We start from the raw sequence: 24,406 nt of genomic DNA on the forward strand, positions 1-24,406 counted from the left end.
AACCGACTTTGGAGGGTTGCGGAAGGCTACCCACCCAATCAGAAGTTAGAAATGGTACAGATATTTTCTGTGCCATGTTTTCAATTGGGCCAATATTTACTTCTTCATTTTTGATTGGGTGGAATCAAAGACTGTTTGGCCCAAGGGTCAGTTACCGCAATATGACAACAGGCGCAGCTCCTCCTGAACAAAGTCAACAGGTGTTATGTTAAGTATATTACACCAGCTCAGACATACTAGCGTCATGTCCAGGGGGTGTACTTGTATATCAAGTTGCCTCATGCTACAGAAAGGGGAGACAGGCTCCTGGCCTATGGGCCACATGGATCGGGAACCGTTGGTTTCAAGGTTACTTACTTATGCATTATAATATCATTACCTCAATAAGACCTTGGATTTTGCTGTATTTGCTAAAGAGAAATACAACATTGTTGTTTGAGCACAAGCTCCCCCCCCCCCAACGACTGGCTAGTTTGTTGTTAGGCCAACCGAGGACGAAAGATTACAACCCATAGCATGGATGGATGATTGGTCTAGAGCTCTTCACGGGTCCAAAAAAAACGGTCCGGAACCGAAATGGAAATGTGAAATCTGATCCAATTTCGACCCGTTCCGAAAAATAAATCAAATAACAAAACCAAACCCGAGTGGACCCGTGACAGTTTCGTCCGGTTCCGACCCGTTCCGACTTTTTTTTTACGGACCCGGACCCTAATTGGACTGGTGAAATTTGTTCCGAAACCCGATTATTTCCGAGATTTTACAGACCCCGACCCTGCAGACACCCCTTCAAAAAAGCGCATTTGAAACAATACAAAAATAAATGAACATGCGCAGAGGTATTTATGTAATATGGGTGACAAAAGGTTTTCTTTGTAAATAAATGTGGACTTTATGAAATAATAGCAGACCTAATGACCACTGACCATTTTATGATTAAAGCTTTGCTTTCACCTCGTTCATTGAGGACAACGCTGTCAGAGGAATCCATGAACGCACGCCAGTGTTTTCTACAAGCTCACACTGCGTCGCGTCGTTCCGGACTTTTACTTGTAAAAGAGTATTTCTACATTGCAGTATTGATACTTTTACTTAAGTAAACACCGCTGATCGCGCAAGATGCACAGCCATTTTCACGTCGCTGCTGCACTAAACCTGATCCCAGGTCAGTCTAAAACATCACACACAAGTTAAACAGCACTTCATTGCGTTAATGCGTTTCTCTCCTGATTAGTGCAGCGGCTGCAGCCGCTCGCACACGCAGTAGGCATACTACGGGTCTTCTCGGATCCACTCGGGTATTGCACATACTGTAATGATAGACAGACCCGAGTTCCGAGTTAATACTGACCGATTCCGACCCGGCCCCGAGTGATTATGATAAAACACGGATCAGACCCGTACGGGTCTCGGGTCCTCTCGGGTATTTTCGGAATCGGGGGGCCCGTGAAGAGCTCTAGATTGGTCTGTCACAGGTTAGTTAATTCTTAGGACAGACTAAATCCCATAGCCAGGATGGACGAATGCTCTGTGATTGTCTAGCTCAGTTGGTGGGACCGATGCTGATGACTGACTTAGCCAGTCAGTTAGTCAGTCAGTCAGGGACATTCCCATTTATATGTTTGTCCGAGGGGCCAGACAACCCTCGGACAAACACATATAAAAGTTAGATTCAATATGTGTTACAGTATATAGTATAGTGCTTGCAGAGTGTGAGCATTGGCTTCCCTCACCATTGGCATCATGGGAGTACTCCACGCCGGCCACAGTGCAGCGTCTGAACACCATTTTGTTCTCTGTCAGGGTGCCTGTCTTGTCAGAGAAGATGTATTGCATCTGTCCCAGGTCCTCAGTGATGTTCAGAGCCCTGCACTGCAGGTGAGAGTCTGTCTCCTCGTCGTACAGCTCCATGTCGTGATGGATGAAGTACACCTGGCAGATCTTGACGATCTCAATCGACACAAAGAGCGAGATGGGAATCAGCACCTAGGAGAGCAGACAGGGCATTTGTTACCAGAGGTCATTTACAAGTGGAAGCAAACACTGACTGCAGCGGAGGAGACGATGTATTGCTCTCTCGTGCAAGAAAGAACTCCTGTCTCAAGTCAGGGCCTGATTGTCTCTTTAACCTTCAGTCCATGTCCTATCATTTTTTATTACAAACATGCATTTATTTACTGAAAAAACTTTTTCAATTCAAAGTTGTGCTCTTTTATGCCCCTGGCGTGATGAAGTTAGCTTTCTCACACAACTCCACAGGGAAATTAGACAGCTCTTAACCCACAGCTAAAGTGGGTACAATTGAGGCACAGTGTTGGTGAGGATAATGATTTTGCCTGGAACACAAGAGCCTTGTGTTTTTAATTCAGATCAAGTTTCATAACATTGATGGGCCTCAAACTTTTCTCAATTATTGTTCGGAAGGTACGCATGACCATAAATCAATCTTTGATGAAAATTTAATTAATCTGAAGTGTCACTTGATACCAAGGGACCGTACTGCAACAGCTGACATTTTGTCGAAACATTTCAACGCGATATTTTAACATGCAAGCAAAACACTACCCACAATCAATAACTGAGAGTTTGTAATGTTGTTCTCCTTTTGATTTGTAACAGTATATGGTTTATAACTTTACAAAGAGACAACGTCCCTCATCTGGCCAAATCTAGATGGCCCTAACTCATTGTAAAGATACTGATGTCACACATAAACAGAGGATGTCATGGACATTAGGAATTAGTGATTACGTTTATGATTAATCGAATAATAAACAAGCTTTTTAAAATAATGTTTTTGTATTTTTTATATCAACAAATTGACACGAACATATTCTAAAATATTGTTTATAAATCGACTGAATCGATTAGTCTGATTAAACACTTAAGCCTTAATTGTATACTTCGTTGCACAATGGTGTTACATAAAAATAGCTAAAATAACTATCTAAACTATCTAAAATATCTACAAACTTGCAAAATAGGGATGCTATACTGTACATTTTTAACATTTCCCCGCCTAAATATTTTTTTTAGCGATTAAATCAATTTACCGGTAGTTTGATTAATTGTTGCACCCCTAATGGACATTTCCATGTCATACATACAGCTAATTATTTTCCTTACTTGCCTCTTTGTATACCGGGAGAAGGTATACATCAATTCCTTTCATATAATGCATCTTCACGCCATTGTAGCAATGTTTGATTAGATTACAACATCGCACATACACTACTAACTTTGCATACTGATACATTTATATATCTATATAGAGGGACGGGGCATATCTTGTATTTAAAAGTCACTGCAAAGTTGTTTCTGTAATGGGAAGTTCTCTGGTGGCTACCTGAAAGACGATGATCAGGGTGAGAAACAGATAAACGGCTGACAGGGCAGGCGATAAGTCTGTCCCTTCAGGACTGAGAACGTCAAACACGGGCCTCTTATCGCCGTACTGGAACATCCACAGCCCATGACCTGGAAGAGCACAAGCACAAGGTCATCTCATGCTTGGAAACAACAAGATATAAATAATACCAGCTTGGTATAGTGCTGACTTCCAATCATCAACTGGTTGTTTGTCTTTCTCAGTAATGTCCAAGATAATGAGGCCAAAGTGGGAGGGGTTAAGGGTGTAATTCTGTTAAGAATGTCCCAACACCACTTGTTTTGCATGACGACCCGAGAGCGAGCTCGCTTATACGCACCGATGGCGGCAAACAGGCACATGACCAGCAGGATGATGACACACCAGAACACGTCTACGTTCATCTGACGCTCCAGCTTGCTACGCTTGTAGCGTGGCCCGTTGTTGTTCAGCATGGCCTTGGTCTCATGACCTGCAAGACGCTGGGCGTTACTAATGGCTAATGACACAAACACAAGGTCCAATACAGGAATGACACAAACACGGGGTCCAATACAGAATGAAATGTGAAACAGAAATATGGAAAAAGCTTGTAAAACATCGTTTTTTTGTAGGTTTTTAACCACATAAGGTAGGGCAATAGATAGGGGACCACATAATCCATATCTAGACAAGTAATTAAAGTAGATAAATATATGACCAATTCAGGTCCAGACAGAGCCGTGGTTCTCAAAGTGGGGTCCGGGGACCCCTAGGGGTCCATGGGGGGGTTCCAGGAGGTCCCCCGCTAAATTTGTTAATACAGCATCACACTCATTTTAACCACTTTATCCATATTTTATACGTTGGCTATTACATTTTTTGTTTTAACACAAATCTTCTCTTTTGAGGGTCCCTGTCACAAAACCTTTTCAGATGGGGGTCCGCGGCCAAATATATATAAATTTGGGGGTCCTTGGCACGAAAAAGTTTGAGAACTGCTGGTCTAGTGCAGTGGTTCTCAACCAGTGGTGCGGGGACCACCAGTGGTCCTTGAGGGGGCTCCAGGTGGTCCCCAGCTAAATGATGGCGAGTTGGTAACCAAATGGACCCTTATTGGGTAGATCTTTAACTCTTGAGAGCGTAAAATGAAACCAAATGGACCCTTATGGGTCCATTTGGTTTCATTTTACTGTCTCAATAGTTAAATTACTGTTAAAACTGCATTACTTTATTAAATAATTGTTATTTTGATCAACATTTGCCTGTGTTATCTCTCCTAATTGCACCACCTCAATACAAGTTTTGGGGTCTGAGAGGCTAAATCTCATCAAATGGTGAATCCGTGGCTCAAATGCCGAATAAATAATGGACCTCGATATGAAAAAAGGTAGAAAACAACTGGTCCAGAGGGTTTAAGAGGTTAAGGCTTGGCTCACCTGCATAGATGACGATCCCCACCGCCTCCTCCGTGTTGCGGATGGTGCAGCCCCTCAGCAGCAGGTTGTCTTTGTACAGGCCGTCTCTTCTGCCACTCCGGTGGATTCTGACAAAGTTAAGAGTTTCCAAGATGTTAAAAAATATATATATCATTGCTCTCGGGTGGAAAACTTTTCAGAAAATGTAAAATATAAACCAAAAAAAGAGCCTGTGTTTGAAAGGATCCAATGTAGTTATTTTTATCACAAACTCTTGTTAATATTTTTCATTCGTATTTATAAAACCCATAGACCCACTTAAGCACTTTCACTGTCACTTAAGCAAATACTAATAAAAAATTGCCAATCTACAACTTGTAGATCGCGATTCCCCCCGCAATCTAAATTTCACTCCGCGAGGGTGCAAATGTAACCAAATGGAGCCGTGTTCCACCTGCACATATTGAACATAAGTCCTGAGTAAATCGTTTATGAACAACTAAAATCAGTTTGTGTGCCTCACTCAGCCGGTGGCTTTTTTTTCTTCTTTTTTTTGGTTGCCAATGTGTGACCCCAACGGCACCCTCCCGCAACCCCACTTTGTGTCGCGACCCATAGTTTGAGAACCACTGTCATACATGATGCTACAATGACTTCTATCACCAGCATCTCAGCTTTTACATTTTTGTTGGGAGTTTATTTCAAAAGAATTACACAAATACCGTCATATACCCCGGTAAAACATCAGGAAGTGCACGATTAAATATACCGGCTGACCCAGTGTGTATGAGGAAAAATACAGCTCCCCAAGACGACTTCAGTCTATTCTGCTGAGCGCCTCCATCGATCACGCTCTAAAGCACCCCTCAGTCCTCGCCTCAGAGAGAGAGACGCCTTATCTCAGCACAAAATCCCTCTGATATACAAACACTGACCTCACCAGCAACTCTATTGGCGAGCACCGCAGGGGCACCGAGTCAATCAGGCGATGCACGGCTTTATCGCTGACCCTCAGATCTCGCTTAAAAAAATATCTAACATTTTACAGCTTATCAGGATCATCGAGACCAATCCCATGGAAGGCTTGAATTCATAAGCGGCTCTCCTGGGTGGCCCACCGGAGAAGTTCAAACCCCTCTTAGTCTAAGCTTGTGGACAGAAAAAAAGCAACAAAGCAAGACATATATATTGTACAAGTATAAAATGTGGAGGGGGGGGGGGTTATGTGCCTATAAATGGGAGAGCGCTAAGCTTTTAACGTGAGCCTTAATCCCATTACTAAATCGTGGATTACAAGTGTGTTAACTTAAATAGTCGGCGAGCGTTTAGCCCGGGGAGCGATGCTCAATCATCTGAAGCTCTATTGAAGCACCTCGCTCTCTCTCCAACGTGTCACAGTGTCAGCATGTTTACTAACAGGAAGCCTTCAGCCTTTGGCCTCTTGGCAGCAGGCAGACTGATAAGTCACAACCATTACAGATTAATAACCGTGTCCCTGGGCTTCCCCCCCCCCCTTTTTTTTAAGCGGTTTGCCACGGTTCACGGCTCGGCCCTTGTCAACGCAGCACCCTTGGTCAGTCACTGAATTGATCAGTCTGAGACACTCTCTCAGTCACATGCACACACACACACACACACACACACACACACACACACACACACACACACAGTGTGGCAGTGAGTGAGATTAGACTCGGTGCCATTGCCCCCGTAATGTAATAAAACATGGTTGAGACGAGCGTCGTCCCCCTCACCTCGACCCGCCTGCCTCCCCTCCCATCCCCTGCACTCCACTGTAGCCTGGCAACGGAATGCTGGCTGCATCTGGTCTCTATCAGCGCCCAGAATAAATGTCAGAATCATGTGGGCCTACAGTATCAGCTGACTGTACCCCCACCCCCACTCTCTCTCTCTCTCTCTCTCTGTCGAGCTCAAAACACGTCCATTAATGTATGTTCGGCAGTTAACCCATTCAAACTGGGAAAGCATCTGTGTCATTTTAGACTTTAGGATTGGCTATTCAAAAATAGCAGATCTACAAGCTCACAGCGTGTCACTTTGTGCCACGCTGAAAGCTTGTACATCTGCTAATTTTGAAGTGTGAGAACTACTGATTTATAAGGCATTTGTGAAATTGGCCTCAGGTCTTAATGGGTTAAGAAGAGTGGAGCCCGACCGATACATCGGTCTGGCTGATATATCAGGCATTATTTGATATTGGTATCAGCGATTATGCAGCCGATGTGACCCGATTGTTTACCAATTAATGAAAGATTAGGTTATTTTCGGCAAAAATAGACGATCTACAAGCTCACAACGCATTGTCAGCTTTTAGTTCGGTGAATTTTTCATCAATCAAAAGCTTTCATTTGTATTAACTTTTTGGTTAATCTATATTTTATTCATCTACGTTCTAGCTATGTTCTGCCACTGTCTCCAATTTCCAACACATTTCACCCTAAAGATCGATCATGCCCGGAGCCTTTGGATAGTGTACTTTCAATTGTTCAGTATACATTTGTTTAGTTATTTGGCCCATATTTTGCCTCACAAAAACAACATGTACCGCCGATCTTTTAGATCACCACCTGAACCGGACATCACTGCCCTTTCGCTCACGCAGAAAAAGATAATCATAGCGCTGCTATTTCGTTCTTCCAACGTTGTGCACGTGCGTGTACGTCATGTGTGCGTCTGTTACTGTGCCTTTCTCATTTCTTTGCAATGTCATCGTCGTAGGCCTGGGCCGCAGCGTGGCGGTCCAGGCACCCTAGGCTGCAATGCCAGCCTGAAAGTGTGTCGCGGGTTCGACTCCCGATCCCGACGACCTTTGCTGCGTGTGCCAAAATCGGAATGAGAATTGGACCAAAAATCGGTGATAGTTTGGGCTCTAGTTAAGAGCTCATCCGACGGCCTGCCCACGGCAGAGGAACAACCGGACAGCAAGCAAGCACGCTTGGCTTGTGTGTACACACACACACAGAGTTGAGAATCGCAGGCTGGTCAGTGAGGGTGAAAAAAGGTCACATATACATCATCGTTCACGTCAACCAGCCTTTGTTGCCTCGGTTCAACTCGGGAGATGAATTTGATCTCCTTTGTGAAATAACTGTGCAGGAACACAACGTTCCCCTTGTCCCAACTTGCTCTCGGTCCGCTAACCTGTGGCGGTGTCAGCGTGACCCGATTTCCGGTCATGACCGGCCCGCTGTTTCGAGATAACACGGCCGGGAATGCTAGGTTATGTTCTCTGAGCAGCCAGACAGTGCAAACTGAACCGCCCCTGGGTCATTTTCTCACTGGGCCGAGAGCTGACCTCTGCTCCTCTAGCCGGCGGATGTACACACACTCATCTCCGACTCACCACTGCTTGCAACACCTCCTACACAGCTAAATCCTCAGAGTTCATCCAACTCTGAGAGAGCTAAGAACTTTCTGCCCGGTGTCCCTATTTGAAAGATTGCAGAAACTGCTGATCTACAAGCTCACAATGTGTCGCAATGCGACACCGCCATATGACAACGTATAAAATGGGGCTTAAAGGGGGTGTAAGTGATATTTTGTTAGAATAAGTGTTAAATAGTTCTATATTCTGATACTGATCATTGCTATAGAGTGATCACTAACGAATCTCTCGAGCAAACAGAAAATACGATTGGATACAATTGGAAGTGATTAAACAAATAAAGATGAGCAGACAACATTGGAATACAATACAATTGAACCTGATAAATCACCTGATTGGATAAAACCTGAAGATTTATTTTTTGTTTACTAGAGAGCTGGAGAGACAGGGAGACCAGTGATTCTGAACAAACACTCAACAACAATAAAAAATAAAGCTTTTAACCTTTTAACAAAAAAAGCAATGTAAACAGAAATGTATCACTTACACCTAGCCTGGCATGGCCAGACTAATATCACTGCAGGGCTATTTCTTTTTTAGCTCTGGCAGATTCGTCTGGTTTCCAGGCTAACTTAAATTAACACTGAGGATTTGACTGCATTAACCAGAAAACAATCACATAGGTATATCTTCTTGAGAGACTACCATTTCCTGCAACTCCAGCATGTAATGTCTATTGTTAAGTCAGGGGGGAAACCTGAGAGGATGGGAGGCTCCGCTACCGTGCTGAATAAGTCTTAGCAAGATAATTATGGCTGGCAGGTCATTTGAATAATGCTAGCGTACATGAAATGTAAACGACTTTGTTACAGCGCGTGTGTCAGACTCTCTCATTCATCCAGTAATACTTACAGTCTTAAAGGAAAAACTAAGCTGATGTGCATACAGGCCTTTGGGTGACTCACACCTGAATGTCATTGACAACAAAAACAGGCAAAGCCGCCTCGGGTTTCTGTCATACATTATTTTTGTGTTGGTGGTGGGTGAGAAGGGGGACAAGGCAAATTAAGTCATTCAATTACCAAGATTCACTTCTCCATTATTCATGTTTGCGTCTACTTGGGTAGATTGTGGAGATGATCAGTTATGCATACGGAGACGGTGTGGGCAAGGACATTATGCTAATGTACTCATAATGGCATGTAAAATAGAGGATAAATGGTCGGTTTCTCATTCAGGCATTCTACCCCAAATTTCCGCTGCTTTGTGTGTCATTTCCTAATATCAAAGTAGGGCATTTTCAGAGCAATTTATTCCATTATTTGGTGGTGTGTCCAGATAGAAAACACACAAACAATAAAGAATGCAAAAAGCATGACAATGCCATTTAACAGAAACAGGTAAAAAAGAAAAAGTTAATTAAAAAGATATTGCTGAATTTGTGTAGTGACAGCACATCATGAAGCGCTGTATCACTTAAGTTAAACACAGAGAGACTGCTTGACGTTTCAGTAGCTCCATCCATCAAACACAACACGCTTCTTGCTGAAGCAAGCCAATACAGCACCAATTACAGGAATACTCACATGTAGCCTCGGAATCGGTTCAGGTCATTGTTGGGCTTTTCACATTCAATTATACTGTTGTACTTGGAGGGGTCAAAGTCACAATCCTGCAAACATAAAGGTAAAATTGGTTATTCAGTCATTGAAAATATTATGGCCACCAAATTGGACAGCTAAATTAAGGAGACTAGAAAATGTTCTCAATAAAAAGGTAATATTTTCCATGAATACGTCACTATCCCAATGTATTGGGATAGTGTTAAATCAGCCCAAATTCGTACATGATGCCTTCTGTTTGCACATTTCCATACCTGCCAACATTAGTGTTTTTCACGGCAGCGTCCCTATTCTTAACCCTTTCTACCGCTGTACTCCCGGCTGGTAATTTCTCCCGTTAATCGCCGGATAGCAGAATGATACAAATCGATTGGGTATTTTTCAGTTTCTGTGTGGGATGCGTGTTGTGGTACCTGGCAACCCAACCCAGAGGCACAGGTGCACATGAGCAAACACCATGCCTGGCGGGAGTTCCCTACTCTCACTCAAGCCTGCTTCACTCAGGTTGCCGTGATAATGGATGAAATTGGTCTGAACAAGAAATTCTCCTTTTCTAACTGCTATCCACATCAGAAAACACCATGTGTTTTTAAGGTATGTTTGGACTAAATGTGTTGAATTCTGGTAATTGAAGTAGTGCACTTCATCAATGGCAACTGCTGCTGCCTCCATTTGAATACAATTATTTGTTACTCAATCACTACCAGTCCAGATTAGTTCTTATTCAGTGTTTGCCTTTATTAATAACCATACACTTCTATTTGGAGTCACAACAAGCATATAATTGTGTAGCTAATTAACTGGTCGCCCTGCACTATCTCCCATCTCACTTAGGGTAAATGAAGCAATCTAGCATGATGATGCAGACTGTGGTGCTGCATCACATTATCCTTCCAGCTTCTTAGGTCTTCCCACACTCCTCCCCACACACACACACACACACACACACACACACACACACACAATTGTCTCACCAAGTTTGCACTTGATATCTTTGTGTCAATTTGTCAATTTTTGATTTTGTTTTAATTGATTTTACTGTGAGTGATTTTACTACCACTGTGGTATCCGATATATGGGGATGCGATGAAGGTAGGTCAATTGCAGATAACCTTGAAAACCACCCTCTTTTTCACAGCCTAATATTGGCAGGTATGCATTTCACAAAACAGATGACTGTTAAGTGTTATTGGTGAAGTCACAAATTGTATGCTAGCGTTACAAAATCAATATTAAAGAGTAATGTCTACACTATAGCGTTAATCAAGTACTTCACTTAGCATTAATAAGCCAATGTGAACTATTGTTACCCTAGGAAATCTAACTTTAAAGGATGTTTTAGGTTAAGGGCCTATTGGTGCAATTAAAAAAGGTAGCACACATCACTTCCAGGCATAATGATCAAAAACACAGTCTAAAGCATTTAGCTGAGAGAAGCCCAGTCATTAGAAGAGTGTGCATGATGAGAAGTTGGGCTTGTTCACACGTGGGTGTTTTGTTAGTCATTCGATTGGCCACTTAAGCTGGGCAAAGAGCACACAGCTGAACAAACCAGCACACGGACAAACACCACAGCATCCTATTAAACACAGAATGCACCACACACAAAGAGGGCTGCATTGCTTCCTTTTTATTCCTTTGAATTACATCCTTTCTCTTTTTATCTGAAGTTATCTGAAATTCAAAGAGGAAGCAATTCAGCCTTCGTTGTGTGCACTGAATTCTTTGCTTAATCACTTGCCTCCTGCCATCACATGCACCAAGAAGAAACAGTGCTTTGCGTGGGGAATCAACCACTCAGTTAGTCTACTACTGTATCCTAGTTTCAATTGTTTAAATTGTAAAAACAAACAACTTTTCTACTTAAGCTTTCAAATTGAACAAGCCACACATTAAATTTGTCAATATTTCTGTCTTGAGTCGCAGTCTCTAATCAACTGTGCAAACTATGCATTGGCCTCGCTCACTCAAGCAGAATTAGGTCTGTGCATCTAGTTTAATCAGACTTTAACGTGCCGTTTGTTTTTATTTTCTACAGCAGATTACATCAGGTCTTGCTACTGTGCAGGGTAATGAGAAGAGTTGAAAACCGCAATGAAGTCATAACCAAACCACCAACCTTTAATACACACCTGCAAATGAAAACCACAGAGTTAGAACAACACAGACCAATTCAAGGTGACATGGGAATCACGTAATGTGGGTCGTGGGTCTCACCAGGTCGTAGAAGCTGCGGACCACCTGCCTCTGCTTCAGGTTGGTCTCTCCATCCAGGGTGGCCGTCTCGATGTGGCACAGACGGTCCGGGTCGCTGGTGCTCAGCAGGAGGACGTCCGCAGGGAGGATCTCGTTGCAGCGCAACCTGATGAAGTCTCCCACCCGGATCTCCTTCCAGTATTTCTCCACATAGCGTCGTTCCAGTCTGTCCAGCGGAAGAACGACAGGGGCAAAAAAGCAGGCTGGTCTTAAATTGCGGTTTGGCAAAGAATGAGCCACAGCTCTATTGTTCTCATAATTGAGATGTGGCGTAAGCGGAAACCACAGCTCCGCTTCTGCCAATTATTTTTGGAAGGCAAAAAAAATACAAAAACAAACTCTTCTGCGTAAAAAGGAACAGGCCTGTTGGTGGCTTTGGTGCAATTCTAAAGTGGTGCTTTGTGCCCCACTGCTCCCTAAACAACTTCAACCTGCTGCTTAGCACCAGCAGTAAATACAGTAGGGTTGCATGTCTAATGCTAAGTCGTTCAGTCGATGAGCAAGAACACGGCCATTCCTCATCGGAGAAAAACGAAATAGGAAACATTCCCTGTTGGAAAAAGCTCTGAGGGCAAAGTAGTGTGGCCTGGGTGTGGAAAAAAAGCTCCGTTCCATTACCTGATCAGGGTGCGATAACATGCATGTGTGCAACTGTGCATGCATGGAGATTCTCTCTCATATTATACTAACAGATTTTCTAACAATATATAACAGAAAATATGCAAAATACTCTCTGAACAAGACATCAATGATGCATATAGCCTATCTACAGGATCTGCTAATTTAGCAATTAAAACAATAATTTTCAAAACATTTTGGAAAATTTCGTCTTCAGTACAGCATAATAACACGACCAAAATATGGATGCCAGGTGAAAGTGGTTCCTGAGGATGGGCTCTGCCCTTCCATTTTGTGCGGTTCAACAGACAGGATTCCCCCACAGACACAAAAGAATGCCACTCACGTGACAATGTCTTTACTGTATGTCACACGAAGGACATGGTTTGAGGAAAGTCTCACTGAGGCAGACGGTGTCTATTTTTACACGGTGCCAAGACAGTGGAGTTTTCTCCTCAGAGCAAACAACACCACTGCTGACAGGATACTGTGCGTCACAACAAGAGCACACACATTTCCTTTAGGTGTTTCACTTGGGTTTCTCAACAATTCCGTTTTCCAGGTTTTCTAAATAATGCATGGGTCGATCTGCTGCGAAAGCAACTGTTCAGAACCGACCCATGAGCTTTGCAAGGCTTATAGAACCCACTCCATTATTTATTAATAACCAAACCCCTCCACACACTAATGACTCATATCCCAATGTAGAAAACCAGAATGTCTTTCTTGGATTCTGTCTGAATCACACTGTCCCTGTGAAATATATGTATGTATTATATAATAATAATTATATAGTACAGTAGTGAATATTTTATCATACACTGCAATTATAATGACAATTGCAGCTCACTAAAGTCCATTCGTTTGAATACAAACTTTTGATATATACAATTATAGAAACGTTTCTCTGTCATAGCATAGGCTAAAAGGACGGTTGGTCAACATTCAGACAGAGGCAGTAATGTCTTCAGAGGGAATGTGGTTATCGGAGCAAATCATTTCAGGTAATGTGTCCAATGACATAATTGTTTTTTTCATAATTGCTGGTAAAATCTCCTGTCTCCATTTCCTCGGTGTGGCATGATGACCCCAAGTGTGTTTATGCCCAAGACAGACACACGCACATTATCAAGGTATAGGCCAATAGCAAAACATTTTCTATTGCAAAGCTTACAGTATACTTCTATATTTATTATATATATAAAAACGGATAGCAATTTTTTTTATTACACAGACCTAAGCTTCAATGCCCCGGGGGTCTATCTGTAAACAAAGTGAGCGAGGCCAAATATTATGACAAGATGAACATCTCCAGGCAGGGACACTAACCGGTCTGTCATCAAAGACCCTGGAGTATTGATGTTCAGAACATAAATGCCTGAAGGCCTTACTCTACAAATGCGTTATACTTTTACTTCATTAGCCACTAAAAAACCCTAGATACTTTGACATGTGTCAGATAGGGAAAATAGGGAAAATAGCTGATCTACAAGATCACAACATACCGCAAAGCAACACGTGAGCTGGTAGATCTGCTATTTTGGCCAAATGTTCACCTACATGTTATAAACATGCCCAGAAAAGGGATGGACTGTGCTCATGTGGTTAAACAAAGGGTTACTTTTATCTGTACTTTTCCTTTAATTTGACTTTCATTATGAATACACTTTCATTTCCTTAAACAAAAGGAGAGTTACATTTAGCTGTACTTTTCCTACAATTTGACTTTCTTTCGCTTCGTTAAAAAAAGGAGGGTTAGCTTTACCTGCACCTTTCCTTCAATTTGACATTCATTCTGAATAGGATGTACAGTATGTTCATTTTCTGCAACTACAGCACAGAACATTCTAATAATTTCTAACCCTGACAAGCATGGTCTTGGTCTAGGTTGGATAGGAGGGACATCTGAAGCTCATTAATTCCATTACCACATGGAAAACAGACTTACTAACAGGACCAACAGAACAATCCTTGGAAAGAGTCAAATAAATGTTTAAAACAAATATACACAACTAACATAAACAAAGCCACGTGAGTGAGCCAACATGCCGTTTTCCTGAAATGTGAATCCATGTGTGTTCTTGGAAGCATGCGACTTCCAAAAATTCTTGTTAAGAATTATAATACAGTAGCAAGAAGACTGCAGATAAGCAGGTCTCTTAGTTAGCTGATATCTCTGCCTGCAGCCTATTTAATTCAACATTGACATTAAATAGGATTGTTGTCTGCTGTCTGTGCCATCATTATTCATCCTGTGTTGACAATACTACTATGAAGAACTGATGCCTTCGATTTTGACAACTATAAGCCCTGTACTGTGAACAGTGCAATGGTTCTAAATTGGAAATACAACTGTCATTCTTGTTCTTTTGGCATTAGAAATGCCTAAACTCTTGCCCCGGACTGGATGATTTCAGACAGTGAAAATCATAGGTGGTTTGTTTATTTTCAACATTTTAAAAACTACAAACATAGTTATCTAATGAAAGAAAAACACAGGAAAACTTGGCCTACATTTTTTTATTTGCAGAAACTTTTGTTGCTGCACCACTCATACATATATGCTCTCACTATGTGGTTTATCTGTCAAATTTAGCTTGGAAACATTAAAGCCATTAGAGCCCAATATGTAACATTTTTTTAATGAATACATTTAATTGTATCCAATCTGTATGGTACAGTATGTTAAAACAATAAACTTATACAATTGGGGTGGTTGTATTGTATTGTGTCTACCTGCTCTTCTATTAAGACATTTAGGGTGCGTTCGGAAATTGCGCACCGGAGCGCACTCGCCTATTAGTTTGTATTGGCCAGTGCGCTCAGTGCTGTATTTCCGAACGCACCCTTAGATCTCGTCATAGGCCATATCTCACCTAGACACAGGATCTGACACGAATTTTGAGCTGATGGTAAAGATTCAATTTATCCCCCGAGCAAGCAGGCCTGCTCTATTAGCTCAATGGTACAAATGCCAGCACTTAAGCAGGAAACTAGGTTCAAATCCGGGGTAAAAGAGGAAAGTTACATAGTGCTGCTTTAATTGAGAGAACTTAATAATGTTTCTTGAGAGGCAAATCTACTTTATAAATTATTATAACCTTAAGGAGCATGTTGACTGATTAACTGTTGAATTGTGAAGATGTTATTTAATTTAGTTAGCCAGTTACATAAGAGCTTGTAGTCTTAATGTGGTTGTACCTGTGCTTGGGGCTGCAGAATGTGCAGATGGACAGGGCTAACACATATTTACATAAAGCATGTGAGGAACTAAATAATTCCATGCCTGCAAGCCAAATCTAAGGGGAGTTTAATTTGACTAGTTATGCCCCTGCAGAAAGGAGGTACAGTAAATCAGTCATAACAAACAAAACAGTTAGCAGTACTACTACACAGACTATTCTTCATGAATAGATAAATATTAGCATTTTCGATAAAAGTGGAATTCCATCTATTATAAACAAGAAAACTCCCAACACTTTGCCACGAAAAAAGAAGAAAAAAAACAGCCAAGGAAAAGTAACCCAGTTAGATGTTGGTTCATCTGTATGTCAATGCTGAGATCCTGATTTACTTACACTACGAGGAAAAAGGTACGGGGATCATGTAATTTTCAATTTGGTCTGTTTATAGTTTGTAGTAAACAGTGAAGTGTTGCTTAGTTGCGAAAGAAGATTGTTTTGCACAATATTGACCACAGCACGGGAAAATTCAATTATGTCCAACTTTGAGAACAGCTTAGGCCAAGACCTAAGCTAAAATAGTGAAGTCACTAAACAGTGAGCCTTTTGATTACCATGAATTATGCTCTGTACAGGCCAGGGCTGACAGTGCTGCTTTTCATTAGGGTCATACACTCTTCCTAGCCTAGAAAATAGGTAGGCCTTACCTTTTTAGTCAACTCAGTATTGCACGGGCTAAGAGATAGCATATCTGATAGAAGAAAAGTAGGAATTATAGGGAATACCCTTAGATCAGGCTGTCATCTACAGTACCACAGTAGTTCTCAACGTTTTCAGGCCCCCCACAAAATAAACATATTTGAACTGGGGACCCCCCTCCCTGATAATTACTTGGAATTGTAGGAGTTGAGGCATTACATTGTGTTTGACCTGGTTCCACATATAAATAGTGTGAAAATAGCAGATCTACAAGCTAACAATGCCTCCATTTTCGCCGGCTATTTTCAAAATGTGTGCCTCTTTCTTATATTATTTGACAATTTGGCCAATGTTTGACCAGCTTTTATAGTAGTTTGTTGATTACTTTTGATGCAGTAACAGTAATGGTCTTTTTTAGTATTTTGAAAAGGGTCTTAAATGTCCTTAAATGTCCCAAATCATGTGGGGACCACAGGTTCGTTGGGAACCACTGGCCTAGCCAACTTTATCACCTCCTAGACCCAGAGATTATGGTATCCCATCGCTATCCCTGGCTCAAACAAGCGGGCCTATACCTACTGCCATCATGGAACAGTACATACTTGCAATATTGATGATCTGCTTGTACTGTAGTGCTTTTGGAGGAATCTAAATAGTCCTGTATTAAAGTGTTTTGATCAAAGCAATCTGACTGTGTGGTGAGCTGGCAGGCTGAAGAGATCTTAGATATCTATGGGTGGCGGTGCATAAACATAAACTACTGTTCAAAACAAAGATCATTCATCTTTTGTGTGTCCATGCTACGATGAACACTGGAGATACCATCAAAGGCAGTGGTGGAAGAAGTACTCACATATATTACTTAAGTAAAAGTAGCAATACCACAACATAAAAATACTCTGTTATAAATAAAAGGCCTGTGTTAAAAAAAATGTTATTTGAGTAAAAGTACAAAAGTGTTGGCATCAAAATATACTTAAGGTACCAAAAGTAAAAGTACTAAAATGTTTGATAGCAGATCTACAAGCTCCCAACGCGTTGTGAGTTTGTAGATCGGCTATTTTCAACTAGCCTCTGTATAAAATAGGGCTTAAGTGGTTAATCTATGTTTTATAATATGATCATTTATATCTTCACAGTAACTAGTAACTTAAGTTTTCATATAATAGTGGAGAAAAAGTACAATATTTGCCTCTGAGATGAAGAGTACTGAAAACTGGAAATACTCCAGTACAGCAAAAAAAAATCTAAATTGTACTTAAGTACAGTACTTGAGTAAATGTACTTAGTTACTTTACACCACTGCCTGTTGCTGGTTGACACAAAGTAACAGTTTTAAGTTGGTTGACACAAAGTAACAGTTTAAGGAACATACCTGCTGTAGACCAGACAGTCCATATGATTGATCTCTTTATCAGACCTGTGTCTCCTATAATCCTCCCACAGATCTTTGATGGCAGTGACAGACAAGATGAAGACCACAGGAGCCAGGGCCAGCTCAGGCTGAAACGCGTTGACCACCGGCACGAAGTTCAGCAAAGCGATGAAAACAAAGTAGACGTTGGCAAATCTGTGGAACTGCTCGAAGAGGTTCTTTGGTAGAAAAGACAGGAATGTGTATTTGGTGGTTTTTATCTTGTTGTCCGAGTAGTGTCGGTTGGGGTTATCCTCTCCTTTGGCGTGATACAGTATGTTTGCGTGGATGATCCTCGTTTTGTTCTCCTTGTTTCTCTTCTTTCTTTGTTTTTTCACTTTTGAACCCTTGGCCATCCCGGCTTCTTCTTCTTCGGTCTGTTGTCGCGCCATGCCTCAAAACTTTTCCAAAAGTTTTTTTTTGCTCGTTTCGTCCCCGTTTCGCAAAAAAAAAACAAAAAAACAAAAGCTCAAAAAAGTGCTATGTAATCATTGTTTTAACGTGTGTGTAAAGAATGATCTGATCATTCTTTTCTTTTCAGTCGAGTTTTTCGTTTTCGTCCATGATATCGACTCCTCTTTTCTTCTTCCAGTCAAGAGGAAAACTTTCGCCTTTTTTCCTACTGCTGCTCTGTTGGGGAAGATGCTGAAATATTAAGGGCCGACCGCGCAGCATAACTTCTCCACTTTCAACAGCAGCTCGATCGACGACTTGTACAACATGTGGATTGACTTCAGTGTTTCCAGGTCTTGCGAGAGAAACAAGCAACCGGGTCTAGGAAAACAAGCCCAAAATGAGGCCACATGAGCACTTTACTTTATCTATATTCATCAGCTATTTGAAAATAGTCGATCAAAAAATATCTTGGGAAAGGGGTGAAAATGTTTGAATAATAAAAAAACAACATTTGAAGACAAATCTGGTATGGGGGTCCCTGGCACAATTTTCTTTTTCAGATGGGCGTCCGTGTGGACACAAATACATATTAATTTGGGGGTCCTTGACATGAAAATGTTTAAGAACCACTGTTTTAAACAACATTAAGAAACAAGGCAAAAAAAACGCAAACAACCAAATTTACAAGCAACTTTACTAAAAAACAAGCCCAAAGTCGCTTATAATAAGCAGACTTGGCAACACTGCTTGCCTACTGGTGTCGTGTAAACTTTTTCCCATGTAGAGCTGCGATTCTGCGCAGTTTCCAGCACAATGAGGACGTTCGTCAACGTGGGGGAGGAATCTAAGGCACTGGGGCCCCGCCCCCTCCCTCCTCTATCCCAACCTGTGTGTTTTTTTGTGTCTCCAAGTGCCACGCGGTACTATCAGTGGAGTTCACCATGTCCCTTATGTCAAAAGTTCAGCATTATGACCCAGTGGTGGAAAGTAACTAAGTACATTATGTACTCAAGTAGGCTACTGTACTTTAAGTGCACTTTTCAGGTGCTTTTACTTTACTGGAGTATTTCCCATTTTTTATACTTTTATTTTGACTCAAAGTCAAATAGTCACTTTTTACTCCACTACAATTATTTGAAAACTTTAGTTACTCGTTGCGTTGTAGATTTGGATTATTATTACAAAACATCCAATTAAAACTTTGGCTATTTGACAATAGCTGATCTACAAGATCACAACGTGTCACACTGCTACGCGTTGTGAGCTTGTAGATCGGTACATGTACTCAACTCAAGTAGGCCTACTGTATTTGAGTACAATTTTATTTTATTTATTTCCCATTTTTTATACTTTTGCTCTTACTCCACTACATCTGAGAGTCAAATATTGTACTTTTTATGTAACTTTAACTTTTTGTAACTTTAGTTACTAGTTACTTTGTAGATTATTATTACAACTTTATTATAATTATTATAACAACTTCAGTCCTATTTAAACTTTATAGCAGATCTACAAGCTCACAACGCCACGCGTTGTGAGCCTGTAGATCGGCTATTTTCAAAAGAGTTTTATACAAACCTGTGAAATGGGACACTGTGCACAATGGGTACTTTTACTTTTAGTACTTTAAGTATATTTTGATGCCAATACTTTTACTTTTACTCAAGTACATTTAGAATTCTGGACTTTAAACAGGCTATTTCTACATTGCAGTATTGATACTTTTATTTAAGTACTTTTACCACCACTGATTATGACACAGCTGTATTTATATAAACATGTCGACTTGGAAGAAGATAGGCCTACATTGTGCCACAACACTTAAATATTGATACTTTTTGTTTTGTTTATCTAATACAAACATGAACTTTGTCTTATCTTCTGTATTCTCCCATGTATCTTTTCTAAATGTCATGGATATTGTTTGCTGCTAACAGGCCTGGGCAGGACAGCATAGCACAGTATTGCACTGTATGGTGTATAGTCTATACAGTTTAGCCTGTTTAGGCGATAACAAACAGTGTTAACCCCGGTGGAGAAGACTGTAATACTTATATGAAATATTAATATGAAATGTTGGCCATTTAAAAAGACATGAGCTTAATCACAAAACAACTTTGCTGTGCAGGAGAACACCAAAAATGTTAAAAGTGTGATCAATTACTGTATTTGTCTGCAGAGGCAGAATCTTATTAGCTATTAAGAATTAATGGCTGTGCTTTGTTTTGCCTTATTGTTTTTAGCCTACTCAGTGCTGTTGCTGGCTTTTTGAGGGCATATTCAGCCTCTTGTCTCACATCCAGCTCACTTGGGCAATTCATCACGGGAAAATTGAATTGTTCCCTACGCCAAGATGCCACAGAGTACAATCAACCATTAGTTTTTAGCCCAACAGCTGGATGGTCCTGTAGCAAATTGCTGTGGATGTCCGCGGGATAGGTCTTTGATTTATCTTCTTGAGGGCCGCTGTTGGCTAAGTGGCCAGTCTTTCTCTGGAAGTGCTGAAATGTCAGAATTGCAAGTCCTGTGTTCATGTCTGTGACGATACTTCTGAGCTCATGAAAGTCAGTGAGGAAGTGATGCGCTTTTCTACTGCTCAAGGCTTAAAGTTTTACCACTATAAAGGGAGATGAAACTCTGGGATGATTTTGAAGTTTGTTTTCCAGTTCAGGTAAAAAAATTACAGCACTGTAGGCTGCATATGCGACTGTCCTTATTGAACACTTTAAGCCAATGGTTCTCAACCTTTTCAGGCCACAACCCCCTCAAAATAATCCTATTTTGAACTGGGTCAGCTTGTAGATCGGCTATTTTCACAATTTCTGCCTCTTTATTTTATTATTTGACAATTTGGCCAATGTTAAATACAGCAATGGTCTTTTTTTATTACATTTAAAAGAAAATGGGTATTAAAAAGGTCTTAAAAGTCCTTAAATTGTCATTTGGGGACCCCCCCCCCCCCAAATCATGTGGGGACCCCCCTGGGTGCCTCGACCCACAAGTTGAGAACCACTGTAAGCGACACAGCTATAGCTAAAGAGATGAATAATGGATGTGTTAGATTTAGGTGTATGATGATTGTAGATCATCTGGGCACACCTACATCTAACATACCCATAATTCATCTCTCATTAGCTGATGCAGCTGCATTCATTGCTTAATTTACTAGCCTGCCATGTTTTTAATCTGCTGTAGTTTTTAATCTGAACAGGAAAACAAACAAAATCAGCCAAGAGTTTCATGCCCCTTCTAACCCTATATACTTTGGTATAGGGTCCCCCAGGGGTCTGTACTTGGTCCCCTTGTTTTTTCCTTACACCAAATCTTTTCACGGAAAAAAAAGCTAATCTGCAAGCTCACTACTTTGTATTGTGATGTGTTGTCAGCATGTGGACCTGCTATTTTTGTCGAATGCTATTATGGCATGCCCAGCATAGGTTCATGTGGTTAAAATGTGGATATAAAAGTTCTTACTATGCCCATACCTTATGTAGCACTACTGTAGGACTAATGACTATTTTTGAGTGAACATAAAATCCCTAATGCCTACTGAGTGTAAAAAAAATACTTTCTGGCCTTGACAGCCCATGCATCCAAACAGAAAAGTCATATCTGATTGCTTTAAACAACATTAAACAATGTTAAACTCACTTTGCATGTTGCTTTGCCACTCGCTTTGCCACTCGATGTGCCATTCACTTTAAGCATGCGCATATCCTCTATAACACTCTTGAATACGCCCCAGTCACATTACTCTGATTATTCCAGCACAGGCCTGCACACAGTATACAAAGTATATGATCTGATCTGAGCTGGTTTCAAAGTGCCCCTTCATGACCTTTAGTTGAAAATAGAAAGAAATGTCCTTCAGACAGATCATTTGATGATCATGTTCCTCTCCTGACCACCCATCACTCTCTGGTCCTTGTTAATGATGTTGTTCATACCTCATTATCTCCCATGATGACCAAATGATTAATTCTGGATAATTTGTAATATTGTGTCTTTGTACCAAAATTATAGGTAATATCTTATAAAATAAATGCACCTGGAGATGCAAACCCTGTCCACGCCAGTGTGTCTTGTTCCATGTCTCTACTTTCCTGAGATATGGCCGGTCATGTAATCTAGACCTTGACCTTGATTGTAACCTTGACCTTGTCAGCTCAAACCTTGACCTTGTCAGCTCAAAAGTGAATAATCCCCTCAAGGCATGGGACAAGGCGATAAAACAAACATGGGCAAATTCTCCTTCTACAGCACTGCCACCAAGGTTTGGAATAGTCTAACCCCATCCCTCAAAAAATGCAGTTCGCTGGGCTCATTTAAAACGGCCTTAAAAATTCACCTTTCTGGAGGCAAAAAGAGGAGGTAGTACCATTTTCCCGTTAGACCCCCCCCTTTTGTTTGTACATATAGTGTTATTTTCTTTGTATTTTGTGTTGATCTTTGAACTGTTTGGTTGCTACTATACATGTCTATGAACTGAATACCAAGGACCTCAATGGAAACAAGACCACAAGGACTTTTTTGGACGGACCTTTTAGACATTAGTATTATAAATGTAATTGTGACGTTTAAATGTTTTTTGCCAAATAAAATATCCAATCAATCAATCAATGGCTAACATCGAAGTGCTGCACAGGTCAAAAAACAATACAACAAAATAATACAATCAAATGCAGTCGAACAAACAATCAAACAGGATGTGATCAAATCAATGGAAACAAGCCCACAAGGACTTTTTTGGACGGACCTTTTAGACAAAGTATTATAAATGTAATTGTGATGTTTACATTTTTTGCCTAATAAAATATTCAATCAATCAATCAATGGCTAACATTGAAGTGCTGCACAGGTCAAAAAACAATACAACAAAATAATACAATCAAATGCAGTCGAACAAACAATCAAACAGGATGTAATCAAATTAAAATTAAGCTCGGCTGTGATTAAAAGCCAAGTCGAAAAAGTGAGTCTTAAGCAAGGACTTAAAAACCTCTATGGACTACTGGACGGATCTAATGTGCAGGGGAAGGTCATTCCATAGCCTTCTTTTAGCGATATGCTTCAGTCATCTGCTGACAACACATGTTTGTTTTATCGGTGGGTGGTACCAGATTGTTGTTAACGCTCCCTCTAGTTCCGTGACTGTGGGTGTCACTAACGTTTTGGAGGTATATTTAGACAGATCTGCGGGTATAGGGGGCATTTCGGGCAAATTTGCATTTACAATTTTGAAGTCGATGTTCCAACAGTCTGAATGGTACAAAATGAACGGCTTTGTTATGCTAACATATAGTAATCTGCGTGTTCCTAACAAGTAACCAGAGCCTGTGTAAATCTAATCTAACCAATGAAATTGCTTGCATAGCCCTGTCTCTACATTATAATGAAGATTGTGAGGCAGTGTTAACAATAAATATTATCCATATTGTATGGTAAAGCATTTATATCAACAAAACGTTAACTATGACCTAGAATGACACAGGTCAGTAATGCCTCCCTAAAAAGCCAACTTGTACTTTAAGATGGAACCCCGCAATCCAAAAATCAGCTCTTTATATCCTCTCACAGATTGATAATGGTTTCAGGTCAATTCAATCAGCAGACATTGTTCTATGCTATGAAATATTTGATCACTGTTATACACCAGTTATTATATTACCATTGGGTAGGAGGATCATTTTCATCCTGCAAAAGCTGTGGGCAGCTCCAGTGACCTGTTCAGTTCCTCTGCTGTCAGAGAAGCACTTTCACCCGCCAGTGTCTCGGCTAGAGCTGCTCTCCTGTCAGTGCAGTTACAAGCAGGCCAGCCCTTACTAGGGATGGCATTTTCTGCAGTTATCTTACAATCCACAATTTGGTCGGGGGAATGTTGTTGCCACACTTATTTTCACAAGCTATTACCAGGAGTAGAGTGTGTGCAATGGCACCTGCAGGGATGGGTGGCTATTGGGCACATAAATCAGTTGACATCACGTATAGCGAGTTCGGTTCAGTTTGCTTTCTAGTGACTTTTGAGTATCCTCAAGGTTCTTACCATCCCAAATGCTGTGCACAGGAGATGGTCCCCTGGTTGTCGCACTGTAGGAAACAGATGCGTCCC

General features: G+C 41.0%; 2 protein-coding genes across 2 annotated transcripts in view; one reads left to right on the top strand and one right to left on the bottom strand.

Annotated features, from left to right (window-relative positions):
- The window catches only part of atp10a (ATPase phospholipid transporting 10A), a 65,907-nt gene extending 47,330 nt beyond the window's left edge, over window positions 1–18,577 (bottom strand). The window contains exons 1-7 of the mRNA XM_080431045.1: window positions 17,863–18,577; window positions 11,950–12,154; window positions 9,697–9,782; window positions 4,786–4,892; window positions 3,708–3,839; window positions 3,347–3,477; window positions 1,734–1,986 (exon numbers count right to left, since the gene is read on the bottom strand). Coding sequence (XP_080287171.1) covers window positions 1,734–1,986; window positions 3,347–3,477; window positions 3,708–3,839; window positions 4,786–4,892; window positions 9,697–9,782; window positions 11,950–12,154; window positions 17,863–18,293 — 1,345 coding nt within the window. The 5' untranslated portion in view covers window positions 18,294–18,577. The remainder of the gene's footprint in view (window positions 1–1,733; window positions 1,987–3,346; window positions 3,478–3,707; window positions 3,840–4,785; window positions 4,893–9,696; window positions 9,783–11,949; window positions 12,155–17,862) is intronic.
- tprg1 (tumor protein p63 regulated 1) overlaps window positions 1–24,406 on the top strand; it is a 701,399-nt gene that overhangs the window by 372,149 nt on the left and 304,844 nt on the right. The window lies entirely within an intron of this gene.

This window comes from Gymnoscopelus braueri (assembly GCF_963280865.1).
Source record: "Gymnoscopelus braueri genome assembly, chromosome: 6".
Taxonomy (NCBI): Eukaryota; Metazoa; Chordata; class Actinopteri; order Myctophiformes; family Myctophidae; genus Gymnoscopelus; species Gymnoscopelus braueri.